General features: G+C 48.9%; 2 protein-coding genes across 5 annotated transcripts in view; one reads left to right on the top strand and one right to left on the bottom strand.

Moving 5' to 3' along the window:
- Positions 1–3,893, top strand: part of RHPN1 (rhophilin Rho GTPase binding protein 1) — a 30,637-nt gene extending 26,744 nt beyond the window's left edge. For all 3 annotated transcript variants that reach the window (XM_088148881.1, XM_088148880.1, XM_088148882.1), the window contains one exon: positions 63–3,893. In XM_088148881.1, the coding sequence (XP_088005007.1) occupies positions 63–266 (204 nt within the window). In that variant the 3' untranslated portion in view covers positions 267–3,893. The remainder of the gene's footprint in view (positions 1–62) is intronic.
- A 619-nt stretch (positions 3,894–4,512) lies between these two features.
- The window catches only part of ARHGAP39 (Rho GTPase activating protein 39), a 137,032-nt gene continuing 125,179 nt past the window's right edge, over positions 4,513–16,365 (bottom strand). For both annotated transcript variants that reach the window (XM_088148878.1, XM_088148879.1), the window contains one exon: positions 4,513–15,217. In XM_088148878.1, the coding sequence (XP_088005004.1) occupies positions 15,023–15,217 (195 nt within the window). In that variant the 3' untranslated portion in view covers positions 4,513–15,022. The remainder of the gene's footprint in view (positions 15,218–16,365) is intronic.

Genomic DNA, 16,365 nt, shown 5'->3' with positions numbered 1-16,365 from the left:
GGGAATTCTTCTTCTGTGGAATAATAACCTGTCGGTGATCACCTGCCTTCCTTTTCGTCCAGAAGGTGGACAAGAAGCCGACAGCCGCGGCCTCTGGGGCAGGTGCTCTGTTGAAAAGCGACAAAGAGAACAACCGCAAGACGCCGCTGCGGAGCAAAGGAGCCGGGGCCCTCCTTGCCTGGGGGAGGAAGAGCAAGCGCAGCAAAAGCTGCAGCACGGCGGCCCTCCCCTTTGCCGCCGTGGGGGATAACGAGCTGGCCCGCTGAGCCGCCCCAACACCCTGCCCAGCCCGTCTCCCCTGGACCAGAGAAGGAGACGGTGCCCTCCGTGCAGATGTCTTTGGACCTCTCCAGACCCCTTTGGGGCGGTGGAGCTTCGGGGTCTGTAGTCTTGCTTCTGGGGGAAAATGTGCATTGGGAGAAAACTAGTTCTGCGCCACCAAATTCCTGAGAGCTGAGATGAACCTCCACGGTTCTGGGCTGTCTGCCTCTAAGACCAGATACTGGAGACGAGCTGTCCTCTTTCATGGTTTGTGGGTTTTTTCTGGAGGGGTCTGGCTGGGCAGCGTTGGATGTCAGACTGGATGGACTTCTTAAGTCCTTTGAAAAACAAGCCTGCAAGGTAGCCTCAAATCCTGCCAGTATCAGCAGGCCAAAAGAACTCTGAGGGCCCGCTGCACTGCCCTAACTTTTCCCTGTCGAGGAATGGCTTGGGTGGGGGGCCCACCAAGCCCAACCAGCCAAGGTGGTTTGCGGTGGGGTGGGATGACTTGTCCTTGGGAAGAATGGTGCAACTCTCCTGAGCACATCTCTGAGAAAAGGCAGGTGCATCTCCTAGTGGGGGGACAGATGCTAAAAGGCCTCTGGGAGATGAGTTGCAGGAGGAAAGGACTAAGTCCCATCTGAAGGAAGAGACTGGAGGAAAGCAATGAACAGCTTTGTGTCTTGGTACCATGATGACTGGCCAAGTGTTATGCACTAGGAGGAGGATTTCACAGGGGTGGAGGGGCAAGAGCACAAAGCTTCCCCTGTTGGCTTTGAGACAGCATGTGCAGGACCCACTCCCAAGGCAAAGAGCAGAACTGTGGAGACTGACACATCAACGAGAAACTTCTCAGTGGATGTTGTCACTTCCACCTACTCCAAAGCTTCTCTTTTATGCTCAGTCTCCTGTTGAGGATTGAGGATAATTATTATATTCCCTCCTTTTTCAGGGTCATCGTAAGGATTTCAGTGAAGAAATCTGTGTTGAGCATTTTGACTACTCTAAAAAGCTCCAGATCAGTGCTAAATCCTAGTTGGTTGGTTGGCTTTAGGATCAAATACGCAGCTAGTTTGTATCACTCCTCCAACCTATGCTTAGATGTAGGGAAACCATCCCATTTCTGTTTATGGTTTCCAGAAAAAGGTTCCTCTATGACAAATGTTTGGAAGATCTTGTTCTAGAGCCCAATGAGGGGAGTTGGGTGTGGAGTTTCTTCCCAACTTGGCACTGGCTGCTTTCTGGTGGGGGCAGTTGAGAACTCTCCTCTTGGGATGCTCCAATTGCTGCAGGACCTCCATTCCCAGAGCTGCAAGAATTTAACTGGCTTGACATGCTGCACAGGGTGGCGGTTGGAATACTGACTTCTAGTCCCACCTGAGGCATGAAAGCCGACTGGGTGACTTTGGGCCAGTCCCTCTCTCTCAACCCAACTCACCTCATAGGTGGTGGTTGTGGGGGAAATAGGAGGAGGAAGGAGTATTAGGTATGCTCTCTGCCTTGAGTTATTTACAGAAATAATAAAGGCAAGTAAAAAAAAAATCTAAATATGCCCAGAAGTTGTTTGGGACTGTGGGACCACCAAGGGTCTCCTTTGGTGCTGGAATGCCCTTTTCTGCTTGAAAGTGGTAGGGACCGTCCTGAAGCTCCAGAGCACAAGTGTTTATGGTGGTCAGCAGGATGGGAGCCCAGTATCTACAGAGCTGCTCTGTAGATACTAAAGGGGATAAGAGAACCAAATTCTCTGGCCAAGTAGCAATACGCTGTAACAGAAAGAGGCTTGTGGGCCTCCTAAATGTGCCTGTTCAGTTCCATTAAAGTTTCAGAGAAGGGCTGGAGACTGTTTTGCTTTGGACAAGGAGGATCTCCTCCACCTCTGATCTTGGGGAGAGCTGTGGCCTCAGCAGAGAAGGGGTCAAGCTAGATAGAAAACTGTTTGGCCTGATGACTTCTCATTCCCTCCCAAAGGTGTGTTAGGGCCAGAAGGCCAAGATGTGCAATGAATGAACCCTCCCTCCCTCCCATACTAGGCCACCAAAATATGTGGTCCTCTGATGTTCAGTTTTCATCTGTGAGGGCTGCAAGCAGGATTCAAGCTTTGTAAACTGGATGGCAGTGTAGCTGTTGGCTTGTTCTCTCAATCTAACAGGGCCTTCGTGAGCCATGGAATTTGAGGGGGCAACAGGCCAGAAGGCAGTTGAGTTCTCTGCCATTTAGTAGAACTCCCCAGGACCACAAAAGGAAAAAGCCAGGGGCCTGCACATCCCCAGAGAGGGAAAGACATCTCTAACACTTTCATTCCAGACACTAAAACTCATCCTTTAATAATGCAAGAACAATGGAGGAAAAAGTCCACTCACACACCATGCTAGAAGATTGTAGGGCGTAGGGAGGGTTCTTCCCAAGGTTCAGACTGCACTGGATGTCCTGAACCAAAGAAGGGCAGTTCAAGCAACAAGCCAAATTCCCTGCAATAAAGATGCTAAGGGTGCAAGTTTGTCTTGGAATCAGAATCATCAAGTTGGCAGGCTCATTAGAGGTCAGCTAGTCCAGCCCAGCTCAGTGCAGGATCCTCCATCGTATTTCTGGCAGATGGCCCTCCAACCTCTGAAGACCTCCAGGGAAGAAAAGCTCACCATGCCATGTGTACTTTGCAGTAAAGATCTTACTCCCAAATAAGCACGCGTAGAAGTACAGTACCAGCTATGGAGCATCTGGGCAGTGACCAGCAGAAAAAGAACATTACCCCGGGTGGGTGCGGGGCCCCTTTTATCACTGTGACTTGCATTTGTCTCCAAAATTGCAGATCATCTGCATTCGCTGTTTGTAGCAACTGAAGGTATCAGCTAGTTTATCCAACTCCCTTGAAGGGTTCCAGTGTGAAAATGAATTTATAGCTTCATATAACGTAATACGCCATCCTGCCTTATGGATCTGTTTTCTGCATTAAGTGCTAGTTTAGTTCGGCCTTCCCCTTGGGGTGGGGTAGGAGTGGAATATTGATTTAAACAAAGCAGAAAGATCTTCCCATATGAATTAGGTTACCAGTCAATCAATCCTTCTTTGCTAAGAATTGGAGAAATTGAAAAGGGAGATTTGAAGGTACATCTGCAAGAACTAGGGAGCACTGGCAAACAAGGGACAAGCATCCATGTGCTAAGCCGTTTTATATGATTTGTCCTGTCAGTGGTCCTTGAAGAAATTCCCAGTGAATTTTGACTATTACAAATGAAGAGTCGACGGTCCCATCTCGCTCAGTGTCATGATTTTTCTCATATTTGGCATTTGTGGAACCTACAAGACTTAATTTGAGCCAGTCCTCACTGGTGGGTGGTGCCCAGTGGCATGGATTTGTGTGCTCATTATTGTGGGTTCCCCAATTGGATGATTTAACGGATATGCTGTAGTTAAGATTACGCTCCTTCAAATTTGGAATTTGTGAAGATTCTCTTGGTCCTGGTGACTGACAGCCATCAGCAGTGTGGTGTTGAGCCATGTCTGTGTTTTTCTGCATTTTATTTAACAGTGACAGTGCTGATTTGACTCAAGGCTTGACTTTAGAAGTCATTTTCAGGGCCTGATGTCAGTCTTGGAAAATGCTCTGTAGCAATAAAACACGTGCCTCGAGCATACGCCATGTCTCTGTCTTTCTCCACAGCGTGAGGCCAGCGTAGGTGTGCACAGAGTGCTCCAGCCAGCTTCCTTTTTAAGTCATGAAATCACTTCCAGATCCATGTCACAGAAAGAAAGCCAAGTCAGAGCACTCTGCACCTGTGGAAGGCAAGACGGGAGGGACTGGGCAGCAAACGCCAGGCTTGGAAGGGAATGAAAAATGGAAGGCTTTCTCTGGAGCCCAGGTGCCATTTGCACTATGTTAATCCTAGGCTGGGTAAGTTCTGGGGTTGAAAATGGGGAAAACCTGAGGGTTCTGTCTCTGAAAGCAGATGTTACAGTGAAAAAAAAATAGTTGTGGTCAGTTCAGGTATTTGGAAAAGCTGCTGCTGCTGCAGCAGGAAAGAGGCCCAGAAGATTAGGTGCATGTACTAAGGGGATTGCTCTCAAACGCAGAAGCCATCATTCAGGGAGGGAATGTGTGTCTTCATGGGGAGAGGTCTAGGTTGAATCGCTGACCCCTCCAGATGAAAAAACTCTTGGGTAATATAAGTTAGAGAGCCACAAATCACAGCACAAAGCCAGGGACCAATTGATCCAAGAGACCATCGCCGCCTTTGAACACAAGTACTGCAAGCATCAGATTCAAGGTCACCTCACAGGGTGTCCATATTCATCTTTTATTCACACAACATGGAGTTGCATCTACATTTCCATGCTTTGTAATTACAAGAGTTAGTCAGACAACGTTACACAGTAGGTTGCCCCCCTAAATTGTTTTGGAGGCCAGCAGCATCCCAGAAGGTCCAGCAGCGAGCAGTCCCCAGCTTCCCTTGCTGCTTGCCCAGTGCCAGAGGTGATTGTCCAAGAAAGCATACAGGAATTGGGTGGGGCTTAGGTGGGGGGAGGGGAGGTAAACTCAAAAGGCAAATGGATCTGCTCACCCACATCAAAGATACGTGCCCAAGTCAAGTTCAATACTTCTCAGTTCAGATCAGGGTTTCTTAACCTCAGCCACTTTAAGATGTGTGGATTTCTGTCCACGCATCTTAAAAGCTGCTAAGGTTGGGAAACACTGGTTTAGCATTGACTTGCTGGATTTTGTGTGCCAATGTTGAAAGGGAAAAAACCTGCAGGGGAAAAGTCTTGATGACCGCTATTGTAGTTATACTCTTTTCTCCTCTGGAACTTGTTTTCCTGGACCAAAGTTGCAAAGTAGCTTTGGGGAAAAATGGAATTTGAACTAAACGAAGTTGTGAAGGGAACAATAAATGGAATGCAAGGTATGGCCCACTATTGTTCAGCCCAAAGACTGATTCAACAAGTTTCAGCTCTTATTTTCCCGGTTTCCTCTGGGCATCATTTTACAGTATAGAACCCATTTCTCATTGCTGCTCCTACCTTGTCATGGAGCTAAACGAGTTGTGATTGCAACATGCCTTCCTTTCAGTGCAAGGCTACAGACAACGCAAGGTTTAGGGGCCATGGGGAAAAAAAACCTGCAGGTGTCAGTGCTCAGCTGACTTGAAGTCACTTGAGAAAAACTGAAACATGTTAATGTGGATTAAATGAGGGGCTGAAGGGACTTGTATAGCATTTAAGAGGGAGGAGGGACAATAAAAGATTGTAATTATCTGTTAAAAAGAAGGTTGGAAGTCATTCATAAATTTCTTAACTTTAGGGGTTCTTTTTTATTTCCTGCATTTTTTTTCTCTCCTTTTTTTCCTTTCGATTTGCCTTTTCTTCTGTGAAAAAATCCTTAATAAATATAAATTAAGGAAAAAAGAAAAAGCTGAACTGCGTTTGCTGGAGTGGGTGGTCAGGGCCAGCTTTCCACCAGCAGCCTGGGGCTAATATCAGCAAGGTCCTTCTACGTCCAGAAGGTTGCATGAAGAGGCTGCCAAGAGCGCATCAACCTTCTTGGGGAGTAGCGAGCGGTACCATTTGCTATCGGTTGGACCAACAGCAGCTGGGCTAGCAAGGCCATGACAAGGTGCCAACCGCATCAAATTAAAGCTCGTTCAAGCTTTTTTCCCCTTCTAATTTCCCACCTCTCCTTAGAGTAAGAATCAAACTGCTGCCCAATGCTGATTTTCTCCCCCGATTTTCCAAAAACGATTCACACTTATTAAAAGCTCAATCAATCACAACTAAAGAGAGGTTGAGGATATTGGTTTACTAAAGCCAACAGTTTTTGATACTGGAACAATATAGGTAGTGTGTTGGGTTTTTTTTAAATCTCACCTAGCAGAGACATCCAGCGGGGGCTGGGGGGGGCTTAAAAAAAAGAATCCAACCCGGCCGCAACAGTGATCAAACCCAACCCAACACACGGGATAAAAGGGCTGGAGCTTTGGCCGCATGGCCACCATCTTGACTTTTCTGACTTTCCCTGTGGAGACCCCATCACTTAACTGTCCTGACCGAAGTGATCTACAGAAATGGTTTATTGCACTTTTCTCCAATCTAGCAGCTTCCCAGCGAGTTGGGCTCCAACCCACCATGCCCAGTGCGCAGTGGCCACGCAATGAAACTAGACCCTCCTTTCCAGCTGGGGGGCACCAGAGGGAGGCAAGCACAGAGCCAAGCCAGACGTCTCATGCAGTTGTGATTAACAAGCCACATCTGCCCCCCCCCCTGCCAAATCCCAGTCAGACAATTCTACCAATGAGAGCAAAGCCACTTGAGGTCAAAGTCAAGAACGTCCCAGAGCTTTTGAGACAGCCGCTGGGACAAGCTCTTCTACAAATTCTATTAAAATGCAATTCATTCTACAAATTAACCGAGGCGCAAGGAAGTGACTCTTCAGAAGCCAGATTTTCCAAGGGGCTGGATTTGCTCCTCGTTCTACTGTTTTTAATGCATTTTTACAGATTTTGCCCAGCTTTTCTCCAACTGCTCAGAGTTTCTGTGGAGTCAGCAGTATAAAAACTTTGTAAAAAATGAAACAGTTCAGGGATGAAGATCAGCCCAGTGTGCCCTCTGGCTAAGTGGTCAACCAGCCAGGCTGTATCCTCAAATTTGATCAATTATTTCAAACTAAGGGACCAGCAGTTACTATTCACTGGCAAAACAAGACTGACCACATGGAGTCCTCTTAATGGAAACCCACCACTGGCCACGGTGGCCAGAATCAAAGGAAGTTGGAACTTAATTTCTGGTGGGACATGCTTACCACCACCATCACCACCACCACCTAGGGGCTCTCCTTCTATTCCTGGCCCTGTAATTGTTTAGTGGCTACTCCCAGAAGTCATAAAGCAGGAATCCCACCCACCCTTGTCTCTGCTGCAGAAGGAAAAGGCTAGGATGACGTTTCTGTTGGTAGGTTGGGGGTTCAATCTTGATTCACACAAGTCTGCCACACAAGCCTGATGAGAAACTGATCCGACAGAGAGTGGAACGGAGTGCAGCTTATAAAAATGTGAAGATAACAAAGGGGAGAAGAGACACAAAGCAGATGGAAGCAAAAGAATCAGGAGTTTGAGAGCGCCTTTTCCAACTCATAGATTGTATTAGGAGGCAGAAGCTTTCGTGACCCTCTTAATAAAATTTGTGAGCTGGAAAAGGCACTCCCAAGCTCCTGATTTTTTGGCTCCCCTAGAACCCACACAGCTCCCCTCCTACGAGGTCTACAACAAGCAGGTGGAAAGAAACCTAAAAGCATCAGCCTCTAGATGAAGAAGGCTGTGGAGCTAAACGGCCCTTGTTCCCAGGGAGCCCACGACAGAAAGGATCCAATCAAGCTGATAAGCTTCTTTCATGGATCCTAAGAGTTCACTAAATGCCACAGTCCAGGCATTCTTACTCTCAAGTAAAACCCACAGAGTTCAATAGGAAATATTCCAAAGGTGTATGTGTAGGATCTCGCTGCCTTTAGGGCTACCACGGTAAGTTCCACCGAAACTTTTCACGCATCTAAAAAAGTAAACATGTATTGGTTTATATAGAGATACACACACACGTGATTTAAGTGAACTCTGACGAGATTAGTGAACTTTGACTAGCAAGGGCTCAAATGGAGAAGAAGGAGTGAGAAGCAGGGTGTTGTCCACAAGGTAACTCATTCATTGCAAGGACCTAACGTATTTAAAAACTCCTTTCTCAGTCGCCCCAAAGGCCAGGATCAGAATCAGTGGGTTAAAGCTGCAGAGAAGTAGATTCACGTTAGAGGCTGTCAACTGGTGGATTAAACCATCCCTGAAGTCTCCCTTCACGGGAGGTCTAGACGCAGATGCTGGGCCTCTGCTTCCTGGGATCCTGCATCACGCAGGAGGGGATTGGACTAGATGACCTCCCAGGTCCCTTTCAATTTGAGGAGTCTTTGCATTAGACAGGGTGTGTTCCTTCTGCGGCTCAAACACAACGGGAGCGTTGTGAGTGAGAGGCTGCAACGCACTCAGTTTCCCAAACTGGACCCAACCGAAGCCCACTCTCTTGCTCTTCTTCACACTTTTATGTATAACTTTGGCGGGTTTCAGTCTGCAGCAGGTCAAATGTGTGTCCTTCAACTCATCCTCCGTAATAAAAACGGGAGTTAGGCCTAAATTAAGGAACCAGGGGCTGCCCTTACCCTGCTTTGGAGCAGGGGCCCTGCAAGGAATGAAACTGAACCCAATTGCAGACACAGATACAGTCGGTGGGCAAGCCGGTGTTCCTTGCAGACCTGTGCAGGGACGACTCTCACGTTCTGAGACTAGCTCAACCCTGGCTGCTGAATGCCCTTTGGGGCTCCCTGCAGGTCACCTCTTCTGAAGGCAGCTCTCTGCCCCAACCACGGGGCTGCCTCAGACACCCCCGGCCCTTCCCTCCGTCTTGCCAAGGGGCAGCAGTAGGCATACCGCACTGCCCTTGCTTGGCATCTCTGCAAAAACACTTCAAGCAGATCCATTGGGCTGAGAGGTCTGCCAAAGACCACATCTCAAGTCATGCGGGACGCAAGCCAGACCTTCACTGCTGCTTCTACGTGTAAGCCGCCTCTTCCGCTCCGCTTTTCTGCGTCATCCCAGAGCCAGCTTCTCACAATGATGACTCTGGTTTCTTCCATCTGGATGATGCGATGACTTTCAGCTTTTGTTCCGTTCCTCTGAGCAGTGCTAGGAGGATTACAAACGGGAATTTCTTTCCATACTGCAAAATCACTCACAAAACTGGGCTTTTTTACTGTTATATCCCAGCCTTTGAACGGATCAGTAGAAGCAGCCTGTGCGCAGGAGCAGTTCCAAGTCAGTTTCCCAGCCTACAGAAAACACGCCTGCCTCTCCTTCCCCATCCGTCCAGTCTGCCTCTCCTCTAGCTAATTCCTGACATTTTTCTGCAGGTTTCTCAGATATGAAGAATCAGACTGGGTAGTTTTGCCTCTAAACAAAAGGCACCTACCAAAGTGAAGGATGCAAATCTTGGTGAACTGCAAAGTCAATTTCAAGAATTACGGAGGGAAAAAGAGGAGTCACCGTCTCCATTTGCCAAACCAAACCCAAATAAAACCACCCCATAGCCGTTTGCTGGGATACCCCCGTTCGGAAGACCACTTGACCCTCCTCCGTGACAAAGAACCTAGATTAGGTTGTAGGTTTGAAGGGAAAGGAAAGGGCTCAGTAACATTAAGGCACTGGATGGTGTTAGTTTCTGAGCTTCGTGGCAGGACAAGCCTTCCCTGTCCACCAGAAGGAAGATCCTTGAAGCCCAAAAAACGCCCACACTGTAGCCTAGGACACTCCCCAACCGCCCCGTTAAAGTGCCTCCCTCCGGTAGAAGGAAAATTATGCTCTCGTGATGAGGCTGACAAATGGTGATATTTTAGTCCAGTGTTTCTCAGCCTCTGCAACTTGAAGATGGGTGGACTTCACCTCCCAGAAGTCATGCTGGCTGGGGAATTATGGGAGTTGAAGTCCACCCATCTTCAAGTTGCCAAGGTTGAGAAACACTTAGTCTCTTAATGCAGGATAAAGGAAGTAAAGCCCTGGGTGGGTTTCCCTGGTCACTTTCCTAGCACTGAGCACCGCACAATGGTGGGAAAAGCCACCACCAATCCTCTCCTTAGCATGGGGTGGGGCCAGGTAAATCAATTATAGGTGGGTGTTGTGGACATGGGGTTTAGCCTCTAGTCAAGTTGCCAGCTGAGAGCCCCAGAGTTGCTCTGCACCCATTAGCTGTTGATCGGGCTATTTCTAAGCAGGGTCCAGTGCTCTTGCGGACATTTGCTACACCGCCTCTCAAGTAGACTGGCTGATGATTTTGCTTCAATTACCCCTTACTGTTTTGTCAATTCTCTCGATCTTCTGATGGATTAAGTGGCCAGGTGCCCCCATAGAAGCCGGGTGCCTGGTCCCTCCTCCAGCCCCAGCTGCTCAGCAGCCAGGGACTGGACAGAAGAGACTTGCCAAGAGGAGCTGGGCAGATCCCAGCCCCACATGGTTGAGGAAGTGCTGGAGTTTGTTCATACAGCAGGACGGGTCCAGGAGAGAGGGGACAGCTGAGGAGGGCTCGAACCTACCACAGCTGGTGGCTGGGGATGAGACAAAGATGAAGTCATGAAGACCTGATGTATAAAAAGGATAATCAGGGCAGGAGAATGTGGAGACGCATCCTCAGACTCAGTTCACACAACAAATGGTTGGCTTGTTTGTAGCTTAATCTGCTGTGTAAACCCAGCTAGTAGTTTCTAAACCACAGTTCAGGGTTTGTGCTGTGCCAAGGCAGCTAATTATTGTTTAGACAACAGACCAACCATGATTAGACCAACCACGACCTAGTATTTGTGTGAGTGTTCAAAACCAAGGAATGATTTTGCTTCGATCACCCTTAACTGGTTCTCCAGACTCAAGACACTGGAAGTGAGAATGTGACAGGGAGCTGCCGGAAGGACCCACGAGGACGTACCAGGATTGGAAACGGGAAGCAAGTTTGTTAGGCACCTGAAATCGAGCAATAAGGTGAGGTCAGTGAAAAGTGGCACCACATTTCCAGAGGCGAAGGGACTCACGAGATAAGCAGAGGCTGAGAAAGTGTCAGCAGCACAACATCTCTCCAGGCTGAGCTCTGAGGGCCCGCAGGAGGAGGAAATGCAGGATGCCAGAAAAGGGTCAGCGCATTTCCTGGTGAGGAAGCAAAGTTGAATTTACCCCCCGAGGCAATTAGCTGGAAAGGGGTGTGTGTCTGGGTGAGAATTAATCCAACCAACTTGGCAGGGAGGGACAGGAGGAAGAATCAGCCACAGGTGACAGAGGGACTGATCTTCATGTAAGAGAATTGAAGGGGAAAGAGGTACAATTTGGATTACTAAACCACGCCTGTTTCCTTTGTCTGCCAGGGGCTATGAAACCGCTTTAAAAGAAAAATCTCACCTACAGCCACAGCCAAAGCTTTTTCTCCGAAAGAAGGCCAGAGTTCTTAGGAGACAGACTCTGCATTTAACCCTTTAATCTTCACGCAAAAGCTCCACCCCAAGAGAAGGAATAAATATATTTCTGGGGGAGGCAAAACAATGGAGAGCAACGACAAAATAAATTAACAAAAAGAGCATTCTTTCCACGCACAAATAGAGTTTGGCATGAAGATATTTACAACTCTGAACTCAGTTCTGTGGTTCGCCAATGGACTGCACCCATTTTTCTTTACACTTTTATAACCATGTTCCCGAGACTGAGCCTCCTTCAGCTGGGTTGGGGCTGCAATGCTCATACTCCCCAGCCAGGATGCTGGAGTTGCAGTCCCAATACTGTTGGAGGTGGATGCCAGATTGGGAAAAATCTCTGTATCAGTGTTTCTCAACCTTGGGAGCTTTAAGATGTGTGGACTTCAACTCCCAGAATTCCCCAGCCAGCTTTGCTAGTTAGGGAATTCTGGGAGTTGAAGTTCACACATCTTAAAGTTCCCAAGGTTGAGAAACACTGCTCTATATTATAAATTCCCCCCAAGAAGGGCAGAAACTGTGTGCCTGTTGTTAAGTTGAGGCTATCCCCCAATCATCTGCATCAAAGGTTAACCTATGCCAGAAAACTCAAACTGTTTGTCTAACAGCACTCTTCTTGACCAATCCACCAAAGAAAGCCCCACTCAGATTTCCAAGCAGTTGTAAAATGAGGCAGGTTTCCTTTCTGGTTACAAAAGAGGAAGCTTGCCTCTGGCCACAGACCTTCTAGATTTATCATGCAAAGACAATGACCGTCAGAAAAAGAGGGGCCAACGCTTTGCAGACTGTGCTTGGAGGTTTGATTCTCCTCTCCTTCTGCACTGCTGCTTCTTCTCACCAACACATAGTGCAAACAAAGCAGGGATCTCCCAGCCAAAAGATCTTTGGAAAACCTGAGCTGCTAGGCTGGGAAGGGGCCTTGCATCCTGGCAGAATGCAAGGAGTTGGGGGGCCTCTTGGGTATTATCCAAGCTGGAAGACTGGTGGCCCTGTTTTTCCCATTTGGGGCTCCATCTGGATTCCAGTTTGCTTTGGTTGAAGAGCCCCAACACTGATTGCAAAGATTGCCCTCACTAAACCCTGCATGCCAGCCAATCAGCTTGACCATTTTATGAACTGGACCTGAGGTGGGGAAATCAGCACTCCCATGAGTTGACTTTTGCCAAATGCATTGTACTCCAACTCCCAAGTTTGCTGGGTGATTAAGGGAGCTGAAGACCAGCCCAGACAATGGACACCAGGTTGAGGGTGGTAGCCTTGAGTTGCCCAGATACGTATGTGCCTCTTCCAAGCTTCTTTCTGCACTGGGACATGATCTAGGAGTAAATGCTCTGCACCTGGAATAAGCTAAAGAGAGTTTCAGAAACGGGATGTTCCTTTTTAAGAAGGAAGTTGCAGGTGGGAGGGCTCTGCTGTGTTGGAATAAAAGGCACTTTCTCTGGAGAGTCACCCCAAGCTACTCCAAGAGCTGCTCAGCACCCAAGAGTGAATGGGACCCCTCCCCTCCAGTTGGCCAGGAACAGCCAACAACCCCTGGGATGCTCCTGCATCCCTTCTCTAGAAGCAGTGAGGGATGGTAGAACCCACAGAAGCCACCGTGAGCCACATGTAGCACAGCAGGGTGGAGGTAGCCCCACTGTGGCCAACACTATCCAAGAAATGGGCTTGCCCTGGTGGGATGGTCTTCATTGCAACTACCCTGCAGACCTTCATGGCCATCACCCTGGCCTTTGGTCAGGCCGAGGGAGAAGGGCTTAGAGCTGATGTGGGTCTGAAACACTGCAGGAAGCAGGAAGGCACAAGGGCGAGAGTGAGGTGGCCATCGGGGAGGCTGGTGTTAAGAACAGACGCTCTGCTGTGTGTCAGAACGCTTCACCCCTGTAGGCCAGAGTTATGGTTAGGGTCCAAGATGTTCTCCACTAACTGTCCCATCCCAAGACCCTCCAGTATCTCTTGGATGAGCCCTTCCTCTTTCTTGTCCTCTACACACAGACACACGCGCGCAAGAGAAGATGGTCCATTCCTGGACCTGGGAGACAGAAGCAACGTTCATACAGTCCCAGAGACATCTCCCAAACATTATGAAGGGATGGGGGAGCAAAAGTCAGCTAATTCCACTTTCTGATTTTCTTTCACCTCAGGAAAATGAAACTGGTATTTTGGCTTTGCTTACTGAAAAGAAATCAGATTTCAGCAGTGGAACATGAGAAATAAACATGAAAGGCCGGGAGGTCACTCCTTTTGCGCAGGTTGAAAAGGGAGCCACAGCAGCCTCCTACGTTTGCCGAGCACATTTACTCGCTCAGATGTTGCTTGGATAAAGCATTTCATAGCTGTTGCCTTCCATCCCATATCCCCTACCTCAGTGTCTTTTTTTCCTAAGGATATGGAAGTTGGGGACAAGCATTCAGGGCAGAGGAAACTTCATGGGGAAGTTTATTTTCACCACAACTGCTGGCCTTCTCCCATTGATGGCCTAAGGAAGAGAACTGAGCTCCCTCCTTTGGAAAAACTTCTGGGAACCTGGTGGAGAATGCCCCAGATCCAGCCAAAGTCTATCACTTGAGGTCCCGTGAGGAATAGGTTGTGGCCAGGGTCTCCACCGAACCCGAGTGCGACCCACCTTCTCTAACACCAAAGCACCGAGTGCAAGAAGAGGTGTTGGACAGGGGGTGGGTGGCGAAGGCCAACTCCAGGATCCGGGGCACCACCCTTCTTGCTGCCATGACCCAGCTGGGGAGCTGTGAGGCTCAAGGAGGGTCTGGTAACTTTTGCACACACACCCCTCACTTAAAGAGGGGCAAGGAAAGCGCTCTGGTTCTGCATCACACTGTACAAAACTCTGCCGGACAAGGAGAACAAGGTGACCGGAACAAAACTCCTCCTGGCACTCCAGCTCCCATTTCAACAAAGCATAACCAGGCTGTTTGTTGGGCACGGGGAGAGGAACTGGGTGGGGGGCATGGCTCGGCCCCTTTGGCAGTGACTGTGCTGCAACAAGGAAGGGAAAAGGAAGGGGCTCTTCCAAAACTCTAGGCCAGCCCGCAGGTCTCTGAGCCTCACCAACAGCCTGGTCTATGCCTTCCAGAGACACCACCCCCTTTGGGTTCCCAGTGGTGAATCTGATGGCTCCCCCCCTCCTCAGGAGCATCCGGACTAACCAACTTCATGGGAGGCACGTTCATTTTCCCTGCAACGCCAGTCCTTATGATCTGCACCCTGTAACACTCATTCCCTCCCACCCTCCGGCTGGTCTGAAAAGGATTCAGTTGCCGTCTTGGACATTCGCCCCCCTTACCAATTCAAACATTCCCTCAGCTGCCCGAACCAGGTAGCAAGCCCCCATTTCCACAGAACAGACTTAATCTGGGGGGTGGGCAGGCCTCCCGGCTTTTCTACCTTTGTTCACAGTTCCCCCGAATGGTGCCAGGCTGTCGGTTAACGCAAACTTTCCTGATGAAGTCCTGGCCAGGAGGCCTCCACAAGGGGGCTGCTAAGGGTCAACCTCATTTGGTCCACAGCAGACACCCCAAGGGATTCCTGGGCAATGTCAGATGCCCAAGTTGGCACAGCCGAGATGGCAAGGTCAGTGCCCCGCAGCTCTCTCTTCAGGTGCTTAACAAGGTGGTTTCTTCTGCTGCATCAAAAATGGTTCTCACTGACTGACTTTGGGATACGGGAGAAGATCCAGGGTGACGGGTGTCCAACTCCATTCCGATCCTGTTGGCACTGGGGCTATAGCACTGCCTCCATGAAGCCTGTGTCCAGGTGCTGGATTAGCACCCGGATGAAGGACATTTCCTTGCGGGTGTTTTCAAATATAATCCGTGGGTCGTCCGACTGGCAGCGCAGACAGTTGGGGGCCATCACCATGGCAAGGTTGTTGACGTCCATCTTGGTGACTGCCACATTACCCGGCTGCACAAACACCTGACAGGAGGGAAGAAGGGAAGAGGTGTTACTCCGTTGGCCACAACCCACCAGCAGAGAAAACGTTACCCAAGAATCCTGAGACCCATGATGTGGAGCAGGGGTGGGGGAGAAGGTGCACCTTCCTGTTTGGTAGAGCTAGAACCTGACAGAGGCATCTAATGATGCTGAAGGCAGATCCAGGACAGCCAAAAAGAAAAAGGCCATCACGTAACGTCATTGTGTCTTACAGGATGAGACTAAGATTGCTCCACCTTACCCAACAATGCCCAGAAGGTGCTATGTGGCCCTGTCTTCAGCCTCTAGACAGAGGACTGCCCTTCTTGCACCCTCCTTTGCCTGATGCCTGCTGACAAACTTGCACCCTAAACAGCTACTTTCCCATAGAAGTTGGCAAACCAGTGGCCCTGCTGCTATGTCACCATGAGAGGGCAGCCACTGGCCTTCCAAATTCAAATTAAAATCATCATCATCATCATCACCACCACCACCAACAACTCCACAAAATAATAAAAATGGGCCATATCTCAAGATATGGATGCATTAATTTGTGTTTTCATATGGTATCTCCTGACCCAATATTTTTAATTTTTAATTTGGTTCATTTTTAAAATTGGCACCAGAGATAATTATATGAAATCTTGTGACGGTGCTTTTCACCTGATAAGGCTGAGAACGTGTATAGTCCTGGGACCCTCCTTGCCCAGCTCTGTGAAGCCAACCATCTGCCCCCGTTCTTTTTGCTTTCTCTTTCCCTCTCCCCTCCCTCAGTCCTGTACCTTTTTTCTCTGCTAAGTACTTGGGAGAGAAAAGGAACCCCTTGGTGTTGCCCAGGAACTCTTCAAAGGGTTGATGTCCATCATTGGGGAGATAAGACATCTCCTTCTGAAAATGATACACATGCCTACGTACTGCAGGGTGGGGAGAAAAACTATTTGGGGTCTTTCTGTTCTGAGGGGCAGAGAGTGGTGGAGATGTTCTGTCAACTTCTCAAGGCATCCTTCATCCTTCCTACAGGACCCCACATGCCCTAGCCCACCACACATTGTGTATGTGGAGAAAGCTGGACCACCCTCATTCCCCTAGTGATGGGCTAGCAGGAGGTATGCTTTTGATCTTTCATGCTCGCTTGCTGTAGGTGTGCATTC

This window comes from Python bivittatus, unplaced genomic scaffold (assembly GCF_059951505.1).
Source record: "Python bivittatus isolate LINGU-HERP-01145 unplaced genomic scaffold, Pbiv_v1 ctg000590_np1212, whole genome shotgun sequence".
Taxonomy (NCBI): domain Eukaryota; kingdom Metazoa; phylum Chordata; class Lepidosauria; order Squamata; family Pythonidae; genus Python; species Python bivittatus.
Note: the sequence above shows the minus strand (reverse complement) of the source record. Positions and strands in the feature narration are given on the sequence as shown.